The 25,919-nt window shown below is 41.4% G+C and overlaps 1 protein-coding gene across 1 annotated transcript in view; it reads left to right on the top strand.

Annotated features, from left to right (window-relative positions):
• The window catches only part of LOC133563544 (homeobox protein aristaless-like 4), a 101,477-nt gene extending 90,365 nt beyond the window's left edge, over positions 1-11,112 (top strand). The window contains exons 3-4 of the mRNA XM_061917715.1: positions 7,613-7,741; positions 7,822-11,112. Coding sequence (XP_061773699.1) covers positions 7,613-7,741; positions 7,822-8,142 — 450 coding nt within the window. The 3' untranslated portion in view covers positions 8,143-11,112. The remainder of the gene's footprint in view (positions 1-7,612; positions 7,742-7,821) is intronic.
• Positions 11,113-25,919: the final 14,807 nt, after the last annotated feature.

Genomic DNA, 25,919 nt, shown 5'->3' with positions numbered 1-25,919 from the left:
CACCTACTGTCAGAATTAGTTTGAGTCGAACCCCAAGATGCAGAGGAGGACGCAGGCATGGAGTGATAAAACATCAATTAATTTAAAACACAAAGACAAAAAACAAACAAAGGGTACAAACAAAAAGCGCGCACGTGGGCGGATAACAAACAAAAAGGTCTAGCGTGGAAGCTAGCAGGTATCGAGCAAGAAACAGAAGTCGTACTTATAATATGAAAACAAACATGGAAGCAGGGAACAAAAAACAATAAGCTACAAACCACTATCAAATATAGCTTACCGCAACGCTGCATTGACACGATATGATACGACACGACAGGTAGTAACGACAAGAGCGACATGCAGTACGTGACAATACACCAGCACTCGACTGGAGGACTAAAGCAGGTTAAATAGGAGTGGGCTGATTTACACCAGGTGTGGCCAGGTGCCAATCAGCCGCATCTGAGGGGAAAACAGCGCACAGGGGAAAAAACAGGAAACAGACAAAATAAGAGCGCTGACAGGAACTAAAAACAGCAAATACTAAACACACACGGAAGAAAAACTAAAACACAAACAAACTGTCAGTGGCAAGCCAGACACCTACAATCTGATAAATCACTAAGCTTTTATTTTGACTCGGGGAGGGGGGCTAAATTTAGAGGTAAAAATGTGTCTGGGGGCCAGTATATCTATTTTTAGAAACACTAATAAAAAACCTCACAATAGTGTCTCATTGAACGCTAAAAACGTTATGACAGACCACCTTAAACTGAATGGAATTTTACTTTTTTTTACTGAAAGACACCCAGAATGTAAAAGATAATAAAGAATGTGGGATTTACAATATTAACTATGAAGGGTAAAACTCTGAATATTAACATATGAACATCACGCCCCCTCTCCATCCACATATTTTACAATCAAGTGAAACAAAAATGCAACAAACACAGCGAAATATGAGCGTGAAGGGTAAAAAACAACAACAACAACAAAAACAACCACCAACAATCTAATATATCACTGACCTTTTATTTTGACTTGGGGAGGGGGGCTAAATTTAGAGGTAAACATGTGTCTGGGGCCAGTAAATCTATTTTTAGGAACACTCATAAAAAACATCACAATAATCTCTGATTGAACGCTAAAAACATTATGACTGTCCGCCTTAAACGGAATGGAATTTTACTTTTTATACAGAATGAGACAGCCAGAATGTACATGAAAATAAAGACTGAGGGATTTACAATATTAACTATGAAGGATAAAACACTGAATATTAACAAATGAACATCACGCCCCCTCGGAACGCCACAAAAAGGCAACATCCATCCATTCGTTTTCTACCGCTTTTTCCCTTTGGGGTCGCTGGTGCCTATCTCAGCTACAATCGGGCGGAAGGCGGGGTACACCCTGGACAAGTCGCCACCTCATCGCAGGGCCACAAAAATGCAACAAACACAGTGAAATATGAACGCCAGGTGTACAATCTGACACATCACTAAGCTTTAGAATTGAGTTGTAAAAAAAAAAAATCTCCTTCCGCGTCTCAGGCTGACACTCTGGTAATGATCCCCACCCACACTGCTTGGATCCTCGTCTGAGCTGCTGTGACTTAGATGAGCATAGTAATTCATTACATGACCATAGTAACTAATTAGATGAGCATAGTAACTCATTAGATGAGCATAGTAACTCATTAGATGAGCATAGTAACTCATTAGATGAGCATAGTAACTCATTAGATGAGCATAGTAACTCATTAGATGAGCATAACTCATTAGATGAGCATAGTAACTCATTAGATGAGCATAACTCATTAGATGAGCATAGTAACTCATTAGATGAGCATAGTAACTAATTAGATGAGCATAGTAACTAATTAAATGAGCATAGTAACTAATAAGATGAGCATAGTAACTCATTAAATGAGCATAGTAACTAATAAGATGACCATAGTAACTCATTAGATGACCATAGTAACTCATTAGATGAGCATAGTAACTAACTAAATGAGCATAGTAACTAATAAGATGACCATAGTAACTCATTAGACGAGCATAGTAACTCATTAGATGACCATAGTAACTCATTAGATGACCATAGTAACTCATTAGATGACCATAGTAACTAATAAGATGAGCATAGTAACTCATTAGACGAGCATAGTAACTCATCAGACGAGCATAGTAACTCATTAGATGACCATAGTAACTCATTAGATGAGCATAGTAACTCATTAGATGAGCATAGTAACTCATTAGATGAGCATAGTAACTCATTAGATGAGCATAGTAACTCATTAGATGAGCATAGTAACTCATTAGATGAGCATAGTAACTCATTAGATGACCATAGTAACTCATTAGACGAGCATAGTAACTCATTAGACGAGCATAGTAACTAATTAGATGAGCATAGTAATTAGTATATCATGAAGATTCCAACCACTACACCACTTTGTACAGTTGAAGACTTGCGGTCATCAGAAACCTGAACATCATAATAGCAGCTACAGTTTCCATCTTAACGATCTCAAAAGATGATTTAAGGATGTCCGGCGGGCCAGATTGAAAAGCTTAACGGGGCCTCATGTGGCCCCCGGGCCTTCATTTGCCCAAGTCTGATTCAGAGTAACGTCAGGGAAAATCAAAGAAATCAGGGCCCCTGGTATTGAACACATCATTGGTAAACGGGCGGGTAATGATTTCAGATGGTTGAGAAGAAAGCAGAGAAAAGGACGTGGACAACATCAAACAATAACTTCCCCCTGGAAGCAAACCTCTGGGGATGAAACATTCTCCGAGCTCTCCTGCAAACGTGATTTAATTGGCGGGGGCTCCAACCCCTCACCTTGACTCTGAGGTGCAGCCCCAACCTCCTGTATCAGTTTACAACTTTGGGAGGCTAATCTCGCCAGCTGACCCGAGGAATGTCGGAGTGAGATTTCTTCACGTCAGCTTTGGACCAAAACATCATCTATAAGTGCCAAGAGAGGCCGGCTGACACGCTCGCCTTTGTGAAAAATGAACCCGCTTGTGGTCCGAAGAAAACTGCATAAAAACGAACACAATTTGGGTCACTTTGTAAGCGTGTGCCAAACAAGGTTTTTTGTTTGTTTGTCGCTACAAATGCAACAGAGAAAGAGAAAGATGAGAAATAGGAGGCGTACTTAAAAGGGTGGGCTGAGGCAGCATCAGGGACTGTGAAGACCAAGCACCAACTTGGCTGGGAGTCAACCAAATTACAACTTAAGAACTCTTTGCTCTTGAGTTGGCCAAAGATGATGCGCTGGCTGTCCAGGGTCAGGACTCAGGGTGGACCACACTTCTGGGCATCGGTTGGGGACGTCTCCGCTCGGAATGATCTCCTGCTAACCCCACTATGGACTAGACTCTCACTATTATGTTAGATCCACTATGGACTGGACTCTCACTATTATGTTAGATCCAAAATGGACTGGACTCTCACTATTATGTTAGATCCACTATGGACTGGACTCTCACTATTATGTTAGATCCACTATGGACTGGACTCTCACTATTATGTTAGATCCACTATGGACTGGACTCTCAAAATATTATGTTAGATCCACTATGGACTGAACTCTCACACTATCAAGTTAGATCCACTATGGACTGGACTCTCACTATTATGTTAGATCCACTATGGACTGGACTCTCACTATTATGTTAGATCCACAATGGACTGGACTCTCAAAATATTATGTTAGATCCACTATGGACTGAACTCTCACACTATCAAGTTAGATCCACTATGGACTGGACTCTCACTATTATGTTGGACCCACTATGGACTGGACTCTCACTATTATGTTGGATCCACTATGGACTGGACTCTCACTATTATGTTGGATCCACTATGGACTGGACTCTCACTATTATGTTGGATCCACTATGGACTGGACTCTCACTATTATGTTGGATCCACTATGGACTGGACTCTCACTATTATGTTAGATCCACTATGGACTGGACTCTCACTATTATGTTAGATCCACTATGGACTGGACTCTCATTATTATGTTAGATCCACTATGGACTGGACTCTCACTATTATGTTAGATCCACTATGGACTGGACTCTCACAATATTATGCTAGCACCAATCAACAATTTGCAGTTAAAAAAAACAACATGGTTTTTTTTCCTGATTAAAATGAATGTTTTGACGGTGGAACAGTTGAAAAATGTGGAATAAGAAGTTGACAGCAAAAAGGTTGAAAAAAACTGGAATCCTCAATTACTGGAATTTTTTTTGACTTTGAAATAATTGAATGTCCAGCATGAGTGGAATATGTTGAAGGTGGAATGGTTTGAATCGGTTGACAAATGTGGAAAAGGTGGAAGTTTGAAAAAATGGCGAATTCATTTCGAATGGGAAACATGTCCCATTTATTTCAATGGGAATTTCATTGAATTTTGGGGATTTCGGGAAAAGCGGAAATTTATTTGGAAATGCAAAAAATTTTGAATGTTCTGAATTCATTTAAATGGTTGGTGTTGGAATCTTTCAAAACGGTCGAGAAATGTTGAAGTACAAAACATTTTTAATTAAGAAATATTACGGAATTCCTGGAATTTCAGGAAAAGCAGGATTTTTTTGCAGTTTTTGCAGTAAAAACAACAACTTTTCTGGAATTCAGAAAATTCCAAGAATTCTCTGAATTCCTAGAATTTTTTTTTAAATTTGATTGTTTGATTGTCCAGGATGAGTGGAATATGTTGGAGGTGGAATGGTTTGAATCAGTGGACAAATGTGGAAAAGGTGGAAGTTTGAAAAAATGGCCAATTCATTTTGAATGGGAAACATGTACCAATGGGAATTTCATTGAATTTTGGGAATTTCGGGAAAAGTGGGGATTTATTTGAAAATGCAAAAAATTTTAATGTTCTGAATTATTTTAAATGGTTGGTGTTGGAATCTTTCAAAACGGTCGAGAAATGTTGAAGTACATTTTTAATTGAGAAATTATATTACGGAATTCCTGGAATTTTGGGAAAAGCAGGATTTTTTTGCAGTAAAAACAACAACTTTTCTGGAATTCTGAAAATTCCAAGAATTCTCTGAATCCCTAGAATTTTTTTTTAATTATGAAATGATTGAATGTCCAGGATGAGTGGAATATGTTGAAGGTGGGATGGTTTGAATCGGTGGACAAATGTGGAAAAGGTGGAAGTTTGAAAAAATGGCCAATTCATTTTGAATGGGAAACATGTCCCAATGGGAATTTCATTGAATTTTGGGAATTTCGGGAAAAGTGGGGATTTATTTGAAAATGCAAAACATTTTAATGTTCTGAATTATTTTAAATGGTTGGTGTTGGAATCTTTCAAAACGGTCGAGAAATGTTGAAGTACAAAACATTTTTAATTGAGAAATGATATTACGGAATTCCTGGAATTTTGGGAAAAGCAGGATTTTTTTGCAGTAAAAACAACAACTTTTCTGGAATTCTGAAAATTCCAAGAATTCTCTGAATCCCTAGAATTTTTTTTAAATTTTGAAATGATTGAATGTCCAGGATGAGTGGAATATGTTGAAGGTCGAATGGTTTGAATCGGTTGACAAATGTGGAAATGGTGGAAGTTTGATTAAAAAATGGCCAATTCTTTTTGGATGGGAAAAATGTTTGGAACCTTTCAAAATGGTCGAGAAATGTTGAAATAGAAACATTTTTAATTGGGAAGTGGTATTACGGAATTTCTGGAATTTTAGGAAAAGCTGGAATTTTTGCAGTTAAGGAGTGTTTTGACAGTGGAAAAGTTGAAAAATGTGGAAGAAGTAGTCAACAGCAAAAAGGGGGAAAAAAGGGGTTGAAAAAATAGCCAATTCATTTTGAATGGGAAAAATGTTCTGGAAAACTTGGAATTCAGGGAAATCTGGGAATTTGTAGCCCTCGATTCCTGATTCATGGTTTGAATTGGATGAAAAATGCGGAAGGCAGAGTGCGCCAAAATCTGGAGAAGAAGAAGAAATAGATGAATTCTGGTGTATAAAACCATTTGATCTCTAATTGTCATGAGAGATCAGGCACTGATTCGGTTCTTGGTTGCAGCATAAAAGCTAGCCAGATGCTGTTATTCTTGCGGACAAAGCTAATTCACAACATTAATTTCCTTCTTACTTCAGAGCAAATCCGCATAAAGCTTCTTTTATGACACTTTCAGCCTCGCTTGTTCTTCAGTAAGCCATCGGCACAAACTCAAGGCTGAAGAGTTCCAGCGTCAGCATAGCCCCGTTCGGACTGGAACACCGGCAAACACTTTGGTGAAACATTGTTTCATGGCTCAAGCGGAGGGACTCCCTCTCGCATCCTGTGATGTGATGTGGACGTGCCGGGGAGAGCACACCTTTCTCAAAATGATTTATGAACGGCTACAGACCCAGATGTCCGTCTGTCGACGCTGGCAGTCTGAAGGGAGGCAGACGCCTGCGTATCAAAGGGAGGACTACAAAAAAAAATGAAAAACCCCAAGCAACCATGGGAAACGCTCCATTTTCACATGAATAGCTCCATGTGGATGACACTTTAAAGACACGTCAAGTCCAAAAACCTGGCTTCGGACTTTCATGTGCCTGAGAATTGATTTGCCTTCCTGTGTAGGCTAGAGGATGGTCAGGTCTGTGGCTACGCTTCAGCACCTTCTGCTCACAAGTCGGCAATGTTCCCTCTCCTGTTGTCCCAATTGCAATATTTTGGTACCGGTACCAAAATGTATTTCGGTACTTTTGTAAATAAAGGGGACCACAAAAAATCTTAGCGTACGTTAAACATGTTTCTTATTGCAAGTTTGTCCTTAAATAAAATAGGGAACATACAACACAACTAGAGATGTCTGATAACATCGGACTGGCGATATTATCGGCCGATAAGTGCTTTAAAATGTAATAACGTAAATTATCGGTTTCAAAATGTAAAATTAATGACTTTTTAAAACGCTGCCGTACAAAGTGGTACATGGACGTAGGGAGAAGTACAGAGCGCCAATAAACCTTAAAGGCACTGTTTTTGCATGCCGGCCCATTCACATAATATCTACGGCTTTTCACAAACACAAAGGAATGCAAGACATACTTGGTCAACAGCCATACAGGTCACACTGAGGGTGGCCGTATACACAACTTTAACACTGTTACAAATATGCGCCACACGGTGAACCCACACCAAACACATTTTGGGAGAACATCTGCACCGTAACACAACATAAACACAACAGACCAAATACCCAGAACCCCTTGCAGCAGTAACTCTTCCGGGACGCTACAATATACACTCCCCACTACTCCCTACCCCCACCCACCTCAACCTCCTCATGCTCTCTCGGGGAGAGCATGTCTCAAATTCCAAGCCGCTGTTTCAAGGCATGTTTAAAAAACAATAATGCACTTTGTGACTTCAATAATAAATATGGCAGAGCCATGTTGGCATTTTTTTCCATAACTTGAGTTGCATTGTGCAGCCCTTTGAGACACTGGTGATTTAGGGCTATATAAGTAAACATTGATTGATTGATTGATGAAGAGCTCCACTACAGCGGCTGGGAGGGAACACTGCAGGTGAAGTCAGTATTGAGAATGTGTTTCCTGATGGGTACTTTTCTTTCTAGGTGTGGTTCCAGAACCGCAGAGCCAAATGGAGGAAGAGAGAGCGCTTTGGTCAGATGCAACAGGTCCGAACACATTTCTCTACTACTTATGAGCTGCCTCTCCTAACTCGGCCAGAGAACTATGCGCAGGTAAATAAGTCCACCGTTAAATTCATCGTCAGAGAATACGACTGGTTTGTTGTGGTATCATCCACCCCCTTTGCTTTCAGATCCAGAACCCGTCTTGGATCGGTAGCAGCAGTGGAGCTTCTCCGGTGCCAGGTTGTGTCGTTCCCTGCGATACCGTGCCCCCCTGCATGCCCCCTCATCCACACGGTCACGGCGGGGTCTCCGACTTCCTGGGTGTGCCCAGCCCAGGGGGGAGCCACATGGGACAGACGCATATGGGCAGTCTTTTCGGGGGACCAGGAATGGGCGGAGGAATGAACGGCTACGATCTCAATGTGGACCCAGACCGCAAGTCATCCAGCATAGCGGCGCTGCGTATGAAGGCCAAGGAGCACAGTGCCGCCATTTCTTGGGCAACCTGATGTTCCGTGCCTCCTGAGCGGCCATCCTCAAGTACTATGGGGGAGTTTTGCAGCGTGCACTAATTGCTAACGCAGGTCAAATGAACAGGTAGAGACTGTACGGATAGCAGCATACATCGCGATGGATTCAGTGAAATACTGGGGACCATTCACATAGTGCTCATTTCCAAAAAGTAAAATGAGAAACATATAGAGTACAAGCCAAAACTTTGGACACACCTTCTCCTGACTCAATGCATCTTCATGACTATTTACATCAAGCCTGGGCAATTATTGACTCGGGGGCCACATTTAGAGAAAAAAATGTGTCTGAGGGCCGGTATATCTATTTTCAGGAACACAAATACAAAACCTCCAGATAATGTCTGAAAGAATGCTAAAAACTTGATGACAGACCGCCTTAAGAAACTTAATGGAATTTAAAAATTTTCTATGAAGGATAAAACACTGAATATTGACAAAATATAAATGTCACACCCTCTTTTGATCGACATATTTTACAACCAAGTGAAACGCAACAAATGTGCAACAAAGCGAAATATGGACGCGAAGTGTACAAAATAAACCCACCTACAATCTGATATACCACTAAGTTTTAGAACTTTGTTGTGAAAATCGATCGCGTCTGTGGTGGCTCGTCTGAGCCGCTGTGACATAGATGACCATAGTAACTAATTAGATGACCAGAGTAACTAATTAGATGACCATAGTAACTAATTAGATGACCAGAGTAACTAATTAGATGACCACAGTAACTAATTAGATGACCACAGTAACTAATTAGATGACCACAGTAACTAATTAGATGACCACAGTATCTGGTATATCATCCATAAGCGCAGATTCCAAACATTGAAATACTTTGTATTGGGGTGTAACGGTACATGTGTTTGTATTGAACCGTTTCGGTATAGGGGTTTCGGTTCGGTACGGGGGTGTACCGAACGAGTTTCTAAGCTCAAGTCTTAACAAGCTGCTTTGCTTCTTCTGCCTCTGTCTCAGCACCCAGCATTGTCCCACCCACACAACCATCTGATTGGTTACATAGATAGCTGTAACAGCCAATCAGCAGTGCGTATTCAGAGCACATGTAGTATATTTATCAGCGTCGAGCAGATAGGTGTTTAGCAGGTGAGCAAAAGGCAGCGTACTCTCCCCAAATGGTAATAAACACCTCCCAGTCAACTACTACTAACATCACTATGAGCCTGTTGGCCTTCTAGAAAATTAAACTGCAGCTCAGCTCGCTCGCAGTCCTGGCTTGAGGTGAAGGCTAATTAGCTTTTAGCGTAACGTTAACTCATTTTGCGGTGTGTGTGTGTATGTTTGTTTGTTTTACGGACATTAAAGCTTTGAATGGCAAGGTCCCTGCTATCACATGTTGACAAAAATATAACATTTACATAATAAAAATCAACTACAGGCTTCCCAAATGCTGTGATAAATGAAGCATGATGAGTTGACTTGAAACTGTTTAATGTTGCACTTTTTATATGTAGAAGAACATTTTTGTAATTTTATTTAATCCAAGCAACAACTTGAGGCAGTTTAATGTGGATTAACGTGGGCAGAATTATTATAGTGTTCCCAATGTTAAAAGGATAAAGCCATCGTTTACAAATTTGGTAAATAGATAATCAAGAAATTTATATTTTGTTGTTTGCTTACTATACCGAAAATGAACCGAACCGAGACCTCTAAACCGAAGTATGTACCGAACCAAAATTTGTTGTGTACTGTTACACTCCTACTTTGTATAGTTCAGTACTTACGGTCAATAGAAAACATCACTGTACATCATAATGGCAGCTACACTTACCATCTTAAAGATTAAAAAAATTAAATATTTGGGAATGTGGCCCCCGGGCCTTAATTTGCCCAGGTCTGATTTACATTGTCACTGAAGGCACCAAAACTATGAACGAACACACGAGGAAAAAACCTGAAGCCCTGTTCAGTGGCTATGTGGCTAGAGTGTCCGCCCTGAGATGGCTAGGTCGTGAGTTCAAACCCCGGCCGAGTCGTACCAAAGACCATAAACATGGGACCCGTTCCCTCCCTGCTTGGCACTCAGCACCAAGGGTTGGAATTGGGGGTTAAAGCCACAAAAATGATTCCCGGGCGCGGCCACCGCTGCTCACTGCTCCCCTCCCCTCACCTCACCCCCCCAGGGGGTGGAACAAGTGAAGTGAATTATATTTATATAGCGCTTTTCTCTAGTGACTCAAAGCAATTTACATTGTGAAACCCAATATGTAAGTTACATTTTTAAAAGCAGTGTGGGTGGCACTGGGAACAGGTGGGTAAAGTGTCTTGCCCAAGGACACAACGGCAGTGACCAGGTTGGCAGAAGCGGGGATCGACCCTGGAACCCTCAAGTTGCTGGCACTGCCACTCTACCGACCGAGCTGTACCCGCCAACAAGGGAATGGGTCAAATGTAGCGAGTCATTTCCCCACACCTGGTAAATGTGTGACTATCAGTGGTGCTTTAACTTTATGTGGAGTTATGTATTTAACGAAAAAGGTGAAATAACTAAAAACATATTTAATATTTTAGTTCCTTCAAAATAGCCACCTTTTGCTCGGACTACCGCTTTGCACACTCTTGGCATTCTCTCCATGAGCTCCAAGAACACGTAGGTTCTCAGGTGTCATCGTTTTGATGCCTTCAGTGGTAATCTACAACGTAAATAGTCATGAAAATAAATAAAAACATGTTTAAATGAGAAAGTGTGTCCAAACTTTTGGCCCTGTACTGCATATCAGCGGCGTAGCGGTACAACATACTCACGGTTTGGCACATAGTTGGCTGTTATGGTTATGGTTCGGTTCATTTGTTAGTACCTTAAAGTACCTTAAGTACCCAAAATGTTGAAAGAGCCATATTTGACTAAAAAAAACACACAAAAATGGTATGTCTGGAGCCACAAAAATAAAAAAAATGAAAAGCCTTATTATATAAGTGTTAGAGTGAAGGCAACACGTGATGTAAAAGTCTGTATGAGCTGTACTAACCTGCCTACAATCTAGATGACTGGGCGTCGCAGGCTGGCGCACATTTTCGTATTAATATTTATTCTGCACATTTTAACAACATTGGAAAACATTAGTGAAAAGGAGGCGTCTTAGAGGGTGAGATAACTCCTAGATACAAACCCTGTTTCCATATGAGTTGGGAAATTGTGTTAAATGTAAATATAAAACAGAATACAATGATTTGCAAATCATTTTCAACCCATATTCAGTTGAATATGCCACAAAGACAACATATTTGATGTCCAAACTCAAACATTTTTTTGGGGCGAATAATCATTAACTTTAGAATTTGATGCCAGCAACACGTGACAAAGAAGTTGGGAAAGGTGGCAATAAACACTGATAAAGTTGAGGAATGCTCATCAAACACTTATTTGGAACATCCCACAGGTGTGCAGGCTAATTGGGAACAGGTGGGTGCCATGATTGGCTATAAAAACTGCTTCCCAAAAAATGCTCAGTCTTTCACAAGAAAGGATGGGGCAAGGTACACCCCTTTGTCCACAACTGCGTGAGCAAATAGTCAAACAGTTTAAGAACAACCTTTCTCAAAGTGCAATTGCAAGAAATAGAGGGATTTCAACATCTACGCTCCATAATTTCATCAAAAGGTTCAGAGGATCTGGAGAAATCACTCCACGTAAGCGGCATGGCCGGAAACCAACAGTGAATAACTGTGACCTTCGATCCATCAGACGGCACTGTATCAAAAACCGACGTCAATCTCTAAAGGATATCACCACATGGGCTCAGTAACACTTCAGAAAACCACTGTCGCGAAATACAGTTCATCGCTACATCTGTAAATGCAAGTTAAAGCTCTACTATGCAAAGCGAAAGCCATTTATCAACAACATCCAGAAACATCTTGGTCCGAGATCATCTAAGATGGACTGATGCAGAGTGGAAAAGTGTTCTCTGGTCTGACGAGTCCACATTTCAAATTGTTTTTGGAAATATTCGACTTTGTGTCATCCGGACCAACTGGAAAGCGAACCATCCAGACTGTTATTGATGCAAATTTCAAAAGCCAGCATGTGTGATGGTATGGGGGTGTATTAGTGTCCAAGTCATGGGTAACTTACACATCTGTGAAGGCACCATTAATGCTGAAAGGTACATACAGCGCCGTCTTTTTCATGGACACCCCTGCTTATTTCAGCAAAACAATGCCAAGCCACTTGTTACAACAGCGTGGCTTCGTAGTAAAAGAGTACGGGTACTTTCCTGGCCCGCCTTCAGTCCAGACCTGTCTCCCATGGAAAATGTGTGGCGCATTATGAAGCGTAAAATAGGACAGCGGAGACCCCGGACTGTTGAAGGACTGAAGCTATACATAAAACAAGAATGGGAAAGAATTCCACTTTCAAAGCTTCAACAATTAGTTTCCTCAGTTCCCAAACGTTTATTGAGTGTTGTTAAAAGAAAAGGTGATGTAACACAGTGGTGAACATGCCCTTTCCCAACTACTTTGGCACGTGTTGCAGCCATGAAATTCAGAGTTAATTATTTGCAAATAAAAAAAATAAAGTTTATGAGTTTGAAAATCAAATATGTTGTCTTTGTAGCATATTCAACTGAATATGGGTTGAAAAGGATTTGCAAATCATTGCATTCTGTTTATATTTACATCTAACACAATTTCCCAACTCATATGGAAACAGGGTTTGTAGGTAGGACAGCTCTAGTCTGACTTCAGCAAAAACTACCAGTGGTGATGGAGTCACTACCCAGAGACTACCATGACCTGAACAAATGAGTATTCACAGACATGCCAATCCAATTCCTACAAGTCAATTATGAGAATTCCTGTTTACAAGTTGGTCCTCCTCTCCTCCACTGCAGCTCTCTTCCTGATGATACTACTGAAAAATCCTGATAATGATGTTGCTTTGTGTGAATATAAAGGACGTGTATTATAATGTTGTGTTGCTTGTACATTTCTTTGACGTAGTCGGACCTCCAAAAGCTCAACCATTGAAGTACAACGCTGATATATTTCCAGTAAATGTAAAGTTGTTCTATTTCTGCAGGGCTTTTACTACGTTTGAATGGCTTTCTAATTTTCTAACGGCTTCCGAGTCACTTTTTTTGTCTAATAACCAAGCATTTCCACTTCGGATTTTTATAAAATGTGCCATGGCAATAAGTTGTTGCACTTAGAGTTTGGAGTATTTTGTCTTTATACTTCTACTGAGACACAGGTCTCATGTTTTGTGTTGCAAAGAAAATAAAAATAAAAAGTTGCCTAAAGCCGTCCCTTTTTAGCACCGTGAATGGTGCTGGATATTTGATTGTAAAGGAGTAACTTGTTTTGATTTGATGGGTTGAAGTGACACATGATCAAATGCAATAAAATGTTGAACAGTTTGAGCTTGTTTCTTCCTCTTTTTTCTAGATCTGGTCGATATCGGTGTCATTTTGCACGTGTATGAAGGAGGATTTTGCTAAAAAACAAAAAAAAGGTGTTCACGCACTAATGTAGGGCTGGGTGATATATCCATGTACTTGACATATTGCAGGTTTTTCTCCGTGCGATACAGAAAATGACTAATAGGGACAGCGTGGCGCAGTGGAAGAGTGGCCTTGCGCAACCCGAGGGTCCCTGGTTCAAATCCCACCTAGTACCAACCTCGTCACGTCCGTTGTGTCCTGAGCAAGACACTTCACCCTTGCTCCTGATGGGTGCTGGTTGGCGCCTTGCATGGCAGCTCCCTCCATCAGTGTGTGAATGTGTGTGTGAATGGGTAAATGTGGAAGTAGTGTCAAAGCGCTTTGAGTACCTTGAAGGTAGAAAAGCGCTATACAAGTACAACCCATTTATCATTTATAATGTGATATTCAAGTATATGTTCTCAAACAGTTGCTTTTAGCTGCTGGCATTACACTACAGACTCTTCCCACTCTTTCTTGTCTCTCCTTCTCACAGATAGCAAGCGCACCTCCTTACATACGTCACATACGTATATGTCCTCGCGGAGCAGAGAGGTAGCAGCATGGGTAACATTAGCTGTGGTGCGAGTGGTAATACGACAGAAAAAGGGTGCCAATCTGGTAACAAATGAAGGAAGAATTAATTCCCAAGAAAAACAGCAGGGGGTCCATCATCTAACGGTGGTTTGGCTTCAAGCGGGAAGATGTTGAACAGACAACCGTAATTTGTCAAGTGTGGGGCAAAAGGTCAAAAGCTTTGCTACAAAAAGTAGCATTACTGCTAATATGTAGCATCATTTGAAAAGTCACCTGCTAGAGAATGAAGAGTGCTTACTCTGCATGTCAACATCTCCGTTTGGTGCAATACCATCAAAATGCCGAGGCAAATATTTCCACATCAACACTGTATGAAAAAAATAGTCAACAACAGAAGGATAAACGTTAAACCCAGATTCTGATCTAACAAAGGTCTTAACTCATTCTCTTTCTATGCCACATCAACGTGGAATGCACTCCCAACAGGTATAAAAGTAAGTGCATCTCTATCCTCCTTCAAAACCGCTCTAAAACAACACCTCCAGGCCACTTCAACACTTTACTAATACCCTCCTCCATTCACATCCCATCTCCCCGGATTATAAACAACTCAAATGTACTTCTAATGTATATACTTGTTCTTATGCTATGTGAACTCACTATGTTCTCTGCTGGCTGTACATATCCTACTGTAAGACCTACACTGTTTCAATGTCCACATTTCTCTGTTGATGCAATTGTTGATGACTGAAGTACTGATATCAACCAAAGCTCCTCATCCCACCCCCCGGATTGTAAATAATGTAAATAATTCAACGTACATACTATGATGATTAGCCTGTGTGATGACTGTATGCTGATATGCTGATAGCATATATTTGTACCATGAATTGATTAACGTGGACCCCGACTTAAACAAGTTGAAAAACTTATTGGGGTGTTACCATTTAGTGGTCAATTGTACGGAATATGTACTGTACTGTGCAATCTACTAATAAAAGTATCAATCAATCAATCAATAACGTCCGCAGGAACCTACCACATAGTGAAGTACGAACACTATTTGATATCCTATTATGCAGATCATTTTTATTTGACACTTATTGAAATATTTTGTGTGACATCATGCACAAAAGTGCACTTCATTTGTTTTAAACTATTGTAGTGTTGTTTTGATATGTCATCTTAGTGACATCATGCACAAAAGTGCACACATAGCTTGTTTTAAAATGTCTCTGACAATCTTGCACTTTCTGTTTTGGAAATGACATGAATGTTTGTGCCACTGCTTAATAACTGTTTCATAAATACACTTTTAGTTGTGATTTTCCTCTCTGAATGAAAGTTTAAAAGTAGCATATATGAATGCAGTATGAAGAAGAATGTTTGAATGTAGACACATAGAATCATCATACTGCTGTGATTATATGCATCAAGTGTTCATTCAAGGCTAAGGCAAAATATGGAGATATATCAATCAATCAATCAATCAATCAATGTTTACTTATACAGCCCTAAATCACTAGTGTCTCAAAGGGCTGCACAAACCACTACGACATCCTCGGTAGGCCCACATAAGGGCAAAGAAAACTCACACCCAGTGGGACGTCGGTGACAATGATGACTATGAGAACCTTGGAGAGGAGGAAAGCAATGGATGTCGAGCCGGTCTAACATGATACTGTGAAAGTTCAATCCATAATGGATCCAACACAGTCGCGAGAGTCCAGTCCAAAGCGGATCCAACACAGCAGCGAGAGTCCCGTTCATAGCGGAGCCAGCAGGAAACCATCCCAAGCGGATGCGGATCAGCAGCGCAGAGATGTCCCCAGACGATACACAGGCAAGCAGTACATGGCCACCGGATCGGACCGGACCCCCTCCACAAGGGAGAGTGGGACATAGAAGAAAAAGAAAAGAAACGGCAGATCAACTGGTCTAAAAAGGGAGTCTATTTAAAGGCTAGAGTATACAAATGAGTTTTAAGGTGAGACTTAAATGCTTCTACTGAGGTGGCATCGCGAACTGTTACCGGGAGGGCATTCCAGAGTACTGGAGCCCGAACGGAAAACGCTCTATAGCCCGCAGACTTTTTTTGGGCTTTGGGAATCACTAATAAGCCGGAGTCCTTTGAACGCAGATTTCTTGCCGGGACATATGGTACAATACAATCGGCAAGATAGGATGGAGCTAGACCGTGTAGTATTTTATACGTAAGTAGTAAAACCTTAAAGTCACATCTTAAGTGCACAGGAAGCCAGTGCAGGTGAGCCAGTACAGGTGTAATGTGATCAAACTTTCTTGTTCTTGTCAAAAGTCTAGCAGCCGCATTTTGTACCAACTCTAATCTTTTAATGCTAGACATGGGGAGACCTGAAAATAATACGTTACAGTAATCGAGACGAGACGTAACAAACGCATGGATAATGATCTCAGCGTCTTTAGTGGACAGAATGGAGCGAATTTTAGCGATATCACGGAGATGAAAGAAGGCCGTTTTAGTAACGCTTTTAATGTGTGCCTCAAAGGAGAGAGTTGGCTCGAAGATAATACCCAGAGTCTTTACCGTGTCGCCTTGTTTAATTGTTTGGTTGTCAAATGTTAGAGTTGTATTATCAAATAGAGTTCGGTGTCTAGCAGGACCGATAATCAGCATTTCCGTTTTTTGGGCGTTGAGTTGCAAGAAGTTAGCGGACATCCATTGTTTAATTTCATTAAGACACGCCTCCAGCTGACTACAATCCGGCGTGTTGGTCAGCTTTATATATGCTGTATCGTCACATGGCCTAAAAATATCCAGATATTGATAAAAGGCCATATGGCCCAGCCCTACTCTAATGTACTGCTAATCCTCACCATCAGCAGTAAAACACTGTAACTGGAAATGTTGCGATCAGGGATTTATGCTGCCGATTCCGATACCAATCATCTGTGAGTGAGATTGAGCAGGTACCAATACTGCTACCGATCACGTGCATTGGCGTCGTTAGACCTATTTTAGGGGGGCTGATCCAACTTTTTTGTTCTTGTCAAAAGTCTAACAGCCGCATTTTGTACCAACTGTAATCTTTTAAAGCTAGACATGGGGATGTCCGAAAATAATACGTTACAGTAATCGAGACGAGACGTAACGAGCGCATGAAAAATGATGTCAGCGTCGCTAGTGGACAAAATGGAACAAATTTAGGACGAAAATAGGAAAATTGACCGCAAAATTCCCCACTAAAAGTGCATTTTCCCTTTAAAGACCAAAATGGGGCCACAAACAAAATCTTGTTTCGTGTCACAAAAAGCCTTTTTTTTCCCCTGAGTGAGACTTTTAACTCCCCAGAGTGGGTTGGGCTGTTACCAGCGATAAAATCCCCAACCGTGGAATTTAACGTGAGCTAAAAGCCGGAGGACTCTACAAAGCAGGTAGGGGACATAAATAAACACTTGTAGAAAGTAGCCCGCTGTGCCCTGAACAACTCCCATTAAAGCAAATGGGTCACAGTGCCCCAGCCGGGCTGCACTGACATCTTTAATAGACGCTGCATGCTTAAGGGACCATGAAGACCATTAGTGCACTTCAAAGTTCAGCCTAGGACATTAAAGCCCTGCTGATACGGCAGAGAGGGGACAGATCCTATACGTCATTCGCAACTTTATTTCTCCACCCGTGGACCCGTCTGTCAGCCTGCGCCATAAACAAAACGGGCGCTTGAGCCTCATTAAAAGCCATCGTCAGGCTTGTAAATCACTGCTAAAATTGCCTCTTAGAAACATTTCAGCTGATCTTGTCGCTTACTTTAAACAATCCTTGAGTTTTTTCCCCATTCATTTTTTTTTATTTATCTCCTATACTGATGTGCATTTTTGAAGGAACAGGATGAAGAAAATCTTATATTTCCTGCCCCCTTCAACATAATAAGTAGTCTTACTTTATGGATAGCCCAGATTCACAAGCATACAAACCAAACAAATCAAAAAATATAATGAAAAACAAACAAGTGCAAAACTTCATCAAGTACAAACCGAACAAAAAAAAGTAATTACACCTCACGGGATGAGATAGGCACCAGCGCCCCCCGCGACCCTAAAGGGAATAAGCGGTAGGAAACAAAACAAATACAAAACTAGACAAAAAAATAAGTAAAATAATAAATATAAAGCAAATTGTAGACACTTACGGCTGGCCATAGGATCTTAATGTTCTGTCTTTATATCCATCCATCCATCCATCTTCTTCCGCTTATCCGAGGTCGGGTCGCGGGGGCAGCAGCCTAAGCAGAGAAGCCCAGACTTCCCTCTCCCCAGCCACTTGGTCCAGCTCTTCCCGGGGGATCCTGAGGCGTTCCCAGGCCAGCCGGGAGATATAGTCTTCCCAACATTTTTTGATTGATTGATTGAGACTTTAAATAAATGATAAATGGGTTGTACTTGTATAGCGCTTTTCTACCTTCAAGGTACTCAAAGCGCTTTGACACTACTTCCACATTTACCCATTCACACACACATTCACACACTGATGGAGGGAGCTGCCATGCAAGGCGCCAACCAGCACCCATCAGGAGCAAGGGTGAAGTGTCTTGCTCAGGACACAACGGACGTGACGAGGTTGGTACTAGGTGGGATTTGAACCAGGGACCCTCGGGTTGCGCACGGCCACTCTCCCACTGCGCCACGCTGTCCCACTTTCATTCGTAGATTGCACAGTACAGTACATATTCCGTACAATTGACCACTAAATGCTAACACCCCAATAAGTTTTTCAAACTTGTTTAAGTCTGGGTCCACGTTAATCAATTCATGGTACGTGTCCTGGGTCTTCCCCGTGGCCTCCTACCGGTTGGACATGCCCTAAACGGGTGGCATTCTGACCAGATGCCCGAACCAACTAAACAAATACATCCAAATATAATGAAATCAAACAAACAAGTGCAAAACTTCATTAAGTATAAACCGAACAAAAAAAGTAATATATATGTGAGGTGTACTGTATTTCCTTGAATTTCCGCCGGGGCGCTAATTGATTTAAAACCTCTTCTCACTCCTGCGCTTACCAAAGGCATGCGGTAAAAGTAAGCATGCGCTAATTATTATAAAACCTCTTCTCACTCCAGCGCTTACCAAAGGCATGCGGTAAAAGTAAGCATGCGCTAATTATTTTAAAACCTCGTCTCACTCCGGCGCTTACCAAAGGCATGCGGTAAAAGTAAGCATGCGCTAATTATTTTAAAACCTCTTCTCACTCCAGCACTTACCAAAGGCATGCAGTAAAAATTTGAGTGTAATGTAAGCTTGGACCTCAAATCCTACTGAATAACTCTTAATCTTCTTCCCTTTATGAAATTTCAAATTAACGATATTGAAATCAGCCTCCTCCATTTTGAAAATGATGACAGGGGAAGTGTCACTCGTGACGTCACCAGTTTGACCAGGCGGTAATACTAAGCATGCGCTAATTATTTTGGGAAGTAAGTTTGACCCGGCGGTAATTCAAGGCAGGCGCATACTATATACCCTGCGGCAATTCAAGGAAATACAGTATATTCCTTTTTTTGTGATACAAAACAAATCCAAAACCAGACAAAAAATAAGTAAAATAACACTTACGGCTGTCAATAGGATCTTATTCTTCTGTCTTTATGTAGTTTTTTCAATTGGAATATATTTCTACAATCTTTTATCTCCTTGTAAAGTACATTTCATAAATAAACCCCCACCACTGATACTGTATACACATTTGTTTTAAAGGCCTACTGAAAGCCACTACTACCCACCACACAGTCAGATAGTTTATATATCAATGATGAAATATTAACATTGCAACACATGCCAATTCGGCCGCTTTAGTTTACTAAATTACAATTTTAAATTTCCTAGGAGTTTCGTCTTGAAAACGTCGTGTAATGATGACGTGTACACAAGACGTCACACATTTTAAGGAAATATGAGCGCTGCACACACACACACAGCTAAAAGTCGTCTGGTTTAACGGCATAATTACACAGTATTTTGGACATCTGTGTTGCTGAATCTTTTGCAATTTGTTCAATTAATAATGGAGAAGTCAAAGTAGAAAGATGGAGTTGGGAAGCTTTAGCCTTTAGCCACACAAACATACTGTGATTCCTTGCTTAAAATTCCCGGAGGTGAAACTTTACTATGGATCAGAGGGGACATGGATCCCGACTACATGTCAACCAGCAGGTTTCGGTGAGAAATTTGTGGTTAAAAAGTCGCTTCTTACCGGAGATCAGCTGAGCTTGTGCCGTCCATAAAGCTGCCGTCGACTCCCCTGAGACATTGCCGTCAACACAGCCGTGGACACACACCTCCGACTATCAGGTACTGTTAAACTCACTAAAACACTAGCAACACAATAGAAAGATAAGGGATTTCCCAGAATTATCCTAGTAAATGTGTCTAAAAACATCCGAATCTGTCCCAATGCAATCGCTTTTTTTTTTAAACTCTTTTTTTTTTTCTAGTCCGTCGCTATCAATATTCTCAAACACGAATCTTTCATCCTCGCTCAAATTAATGGGGAAATTGTCGTTTTCTCGGTCCGAATAGCACTTTTTGTTGGAGGCTCCCATTAAAAACAATGTGAATATGTGAGGAGCCCCCACACTTGTGACGTCATCGTCTGCTACTTCCAGTAAAGGCAAGGCTTTTCTCTTAACACCGACAGTTGCAAACTTTATTGTCGACGTTCTCTACTAAATCCTTTCAGCAAAAATATGGCAATATCGCAAAATGATGAAGTATGACACATAGAATGGACCTGCTATCCCCGTTTAAATAAGAACATCTCATTTCAGTAGGCCTTTAAAGTTGTCCTTGAATACCTATTGGAGATATCCGATATTATTGGCCAATAAATCCTTTAAAATGTAATCTCAGAAATTATCGGTAACGGTTTCGAAAAGTAAAATGACTTTTTAAAACGCCGCTGTACGGAGCGCTACATGTCCAGTAAAACACAGACGTAGTTGCGTCTTCCAGTCAGCAGCCCCTCTCCTCTCCCACACACAACACAGGAGTGTGGAGAGACGCAGCCGACAGTGGGCTGAGAAAGGCGGTCTGGACCAAGATGGAGGACAGGAGGCGGGGCATGCGGCGGCGAGGAGAGACGTGACGCACGCGGAGCGGCAGGAGAACGGCAATCTGAGTCAGGTGCGTAAAACACACACCTGCTCACAATCTGCACATCTGCTCCTAGACTATCAGTGAGGCGAAGGGGGCACGATTGCGAGGAGAGATGAGGAAACCACGGCAGCCAGACAACAGAGCACGCCAAGATGAGTCCCCGCCACAGACGCAGCAGACGAGCAGGAAGCAGGAATGGGTGCGCCCGACTGGCTCGAAGTCAGATTTACTGAAAGAATAAATCTGAATCAAACCTGCTACGATGCGTCGTGTGTCCAGTGTCCCCGCAACCCACACAATGACGGCAGGAAGTCTGTCACAAGGAGTTGACGACATGAGAGGTTTGCTGGTGTCGCTTGATGACCTAATCAAACCGCCGCCAGCGTAGCATATCTACAACAAGAGTGTGTTGTCGCCGGTGCTGTAGCCGTGGCTAACAAGCCCGCTCGCTCAATGACTGACTAACGACATCGTGTCTATGGTTTTGGAATTTTTTTTAAGTGTCTCTGACGGATAAAAAACTGGCAATTTGCAATGACTGCAAAAAGTTGGTTAAGCGAGGAAGAACCAAGATGTCTTCCTTTAAAGGCCTACTGAAATGAGATGTTCTTATTTAAACGGGGATAGCAGGTCCATTCTATGTGTCATACTTCATCATTTCGCAATATTGCCATATTTTTGCTGAAAGGATTTAGTAGAGAACATCCACGATAAAGTTGGCAACTTTTGGTGGCTAATAAAAAAGCCTTGCCTGTACCGGAAGTAGCAGACGATGTGCGCGTGACGACACAGGTTGTGGAGCTCCTCACATCAATCAATCAATCAATGTTTATTTATATAGCCCCAAATCACAAATGTCTCAAAGGACTGCACAAATCATTACGACTACAACATCCTCGGAAGAACCCACAAAAGGGCAAGGAAAACTCACACCCAGTGGGCAGGGAGAATTCACATCCAGTGGGACGCCAGTGACAATGCTGACTATGAGAAACCTTGGAGAGGACCTCAGATGTGGGCAACCCCCCCCCCTCTAGGGGACCGAAAGCAATGGATGTCGAGCGGGTCTAACATGATACTGTGAAAGTTCAATCCATAGTGGCTCCAACACAGCCGCGAGAGTTCAGTTCAACGCGGATCCAAGACAGCAGCGAGAGTCCCGTCCACAGGAAACCATCTCAAGCGGAGGCGGATCAGCAGCGTAGAGATGTCCCCAATCGATACAGGCGAGCGGTCCATCCTGAGTCCCGACGAGCGGTCCATCCTGGGTCTCGACTCTGGACAGCCAGTACTTCATCCATGGTCATCGGACCGGACCCCCTCCACAAGGGAGGGGGGGACATAGGAGAAAGAAAAGAAGCGGCAGATCAAGTGGTCTAAAAAGGAGGTATTTTTAAAGGCTAGAGTATACAGATGAGTTTTAAGGTGAGACTTAAATGCTTCTACTGAGGTAGCATCTCGAACTATTACCGGGAGGGCATTCCAGAGTACTGGAGCCCGAACGGAAAACGCTCTATAGCCCGCAGACTTTTTTGGGGCTCTAGGAATCACTAATAAGCCGGAGTCTTTTGAACGCAGATTTCTTGCCGGGACATATGGTACAATACAATCGGCAAGATAGGCTGGAGCTAGACCGTGTAGTATTTTATACGTAAGTAGTAAAACCTTAAAGTCACATCTTAAGTGCACAGGAAGCCAGTGCAGGTGAGCCAGTATAGGAATATATATATGTATATATGTATATAAAGGTATATACAGTATAGGTATATATGTATGTATATAAAGGTATATAAAGTATAGGTATATGTATGTATATATGTATATAAAGTATATACAGTATAGGTATATATGTATGTATATATGTATATAAAGGTATATACAGTATAGGCGTAATATGATCAAACTTTCTTGTTCTTGTCAAAAGTCTAGCAGCCGCATTTTGTACCAACTGCAATCTTTTAATGCTAGACATGGGGAGACGCGAAAATAATACGTTACAGTAATCGAGACGAGACGTAACAAACGCATGGATAATGATCTCAGCGTCTTTAGTGGACAAAATGGAGCGAATTTTAGCGATATTACGGCGATGAAAGAAGGCCGTTTTAGTAACGCTTTTAATGTGTGACTCAAAGGAGAGAGTTGGGTGGAAGATAATACCCAGATTTTTTACCGAGTCACCTTGTTTTATTATTTGGTTGTCAAATGTTAAAGTTGTATTATTAAATAGAGGTCGGTGTCTAGCAGGACCGATAATCAGCATTTCTGTTTTTTTGGCGTTAAGTTGCAAAAAGTTAGCGGACATCCATTGTTTAATTTCATTAAGACATGCTTCCAACTGACTACAGTCCGGCGTGTTGGTCAGCTTTAGGGGCATGTAGAGTTGGGTGTCATCAGCATAGCAGTGAAAGCTAATACTGTATTTGCGTAGGACGTCACCTAGCGGCATCTGAACATTGTTTACAATCATGGCCACCAGCAGCGAGAGCGATTCGGACCGAGAAAGCGACAATTTCCCCATTAATTTGAGCGTGGATGAAATATTTTTTGGATGAGGAAAGTGAGAGTGAAGGACTAGAAAAAAAAGAAAAAAATAAAGGCAAAGGCAGTGAGAGTGATTCAGATGTTATTAGACACATTTACTAGGATAATTCTGGAAAATCCCTTTTCAGCTTATTGTGTTACTAGTGTTTTAGTGAGATTACATGGTACCTGAAAGTAGGAGGGGTGTGGCCACTGGTGTGGTGACCGCCGGTATCTCCGGTGGGAGGAGGTAATAGTTCGCAGCTGCAGGAGGACGCAAGCTCCGCTCATGTCTACAGTAAGAGCCGATTTATTAGCACAATTTTCTCCCGAAACCTGCCGGTTGACATGTGGTCGGGAACCATGTTTGCTTGACCGCTCTGTTCCATAGTAAAGCTTCACCTTCAGGAACGTAAACAAGGAAACACCGGCTGTGTTTGTGTTGCTAAAGGCAGCTGCAATACACCGCTTCCCACTTACATCTTTCTTCTTTGACTTCTCCATTATTAATTGAACAAATTGCAAAAGATTCAGCAACACAGATGTCCAGAATACTGTGTAATTATGCGATTAAAGCAGACTACTTATAGCTTGGATCGGGCTGGAAGAACATGTCCGCAACCACCGGTTACATCACGCGTACGCGTCATCATACACGTAATCATTCCGTGATGTTTTCAACAGGATACTTGGCGGGAAATTTAAAATTGCAATTTAGTAATCTAACCCGGCCATATCGGCATGTGTTGCAATGTTAATATTTCATCATTGATATATAAACTATCAGACTGTGTGGTCGGCAGTAGTGGCTTTCAGTAGGCCTTTAATACGAGCAATTTAATCTCCCACCTCTTCAAGAATCATAAGGAGATACACGATGAATACAAACTGAAGTTGGATGAAAAGCAAACACCGAAAGCAGCTTGCGGTGAATGGAGGTTCCCGGTCTCAAGGCAGCATTTCAGAAGCTCTGGCTGACTGCTGGGCCACTTCAAGCACTCACCACCAGCTTGCAGCACATTTGTGTTACTCATACAAATATGTTAGAGCAGGGCAGATTGAGGCCAGTTTATAATTTCCTGTTATACAGTAAGCCAGGCAGTCCACTAAAGGAGGACTATGTTATCGTTTACTTTATTACTCTAGTATACTCTGGACTGAAGCTGTGTTGTTTTTGTAGCTGTTGTTTTGAGGCATGTTTAAAATAAATAATGCACTTTCTGAAAGTCAAAGTATAGTATTTCCTATAGTTGTAGTGGGTATCAGGATTATCTCAGGGAAAGCATGTCCCAAATTCCAAGCTGCTGTTTTGAGGCATGTTAAAAAAAAAAAAAAGCACTTTGTGACTTTAATAATAAATATGGCAGTGCCATGTTGGCACTTTTTTCAATAACTTGAGTTGATTTATTTTGGAAACCCTTGTTACATTGTTTAATGCATCCAGCGGGGCATCACAACAAAATTAGGCATAATAATGCGTTAATTCAAGAATGTATTTAGCGGTATTGGTTGATATCGGAATTGGTAATTAAGAGTTGGACAATATCGGCAAAAAAGCCATTATCGGACATCTCTAATACTGATGTTTGAAATGACCTTTTCTTCTGTGCTCTTCATTCTCAGAAGTGATGACCAATATTTTTTGTAAATTTGCTGGTGATGTTTTATTTCGAGCCTCAAACATAACATATCATGTCTGTAACTTTACTGTAGTTTCAATGAACCAGAACTAATAAATAATATTGTACAGCCCTTACTTCTGGGCTGATACTGAGGGTGACCAGTTTGACGCGTGTAAATGATAGAATGTCCAGTACTGTAGTTTTGTGTTTGGATATGACAATCTCTTTATTTTTAAGCTATCAAATGAAATGAAATGTAGGTTGTGTAACATAAAGTATGCTGACCTTGGCTGGCATTGTCACAACAACTCACGGCACGGTCAAAAACTGTTTGTCCTCCAATCGCCCTGCCCGTGCTCACACCTGGACCCAATTTAAGGAGGTTACCATGGTAACCACACCATAGCAACAGCTCCACCACTTTCAACACTTCCTGCTTCTCAACACGAAGTGGGCGGAGCAATCCGCCCAAAAGGAAACTGAACATGAA

This window comes from Nerophis ophidion, linkage group LG12 (genome assembly GCF_033978795.1).
Source record: "Nerophis ophidion isolate RoL-2023_Sa linkage group LG12, RoL_Noph_v1.0, whole genome shotgun sequence".
Taxonomy (NCBI): domain Eukaryota; kingdom Metazoa; phylum Chordata; class Actinopteri; order Syngnathiformes; family Syngnathidae; genus Nerophis; species Nerophis ophidion.
The sequence above is the reverse complement of the archived record's forward strand: the minus strand, read 5'-3'. Positions and strand labels throughout refer to the sequence as shown.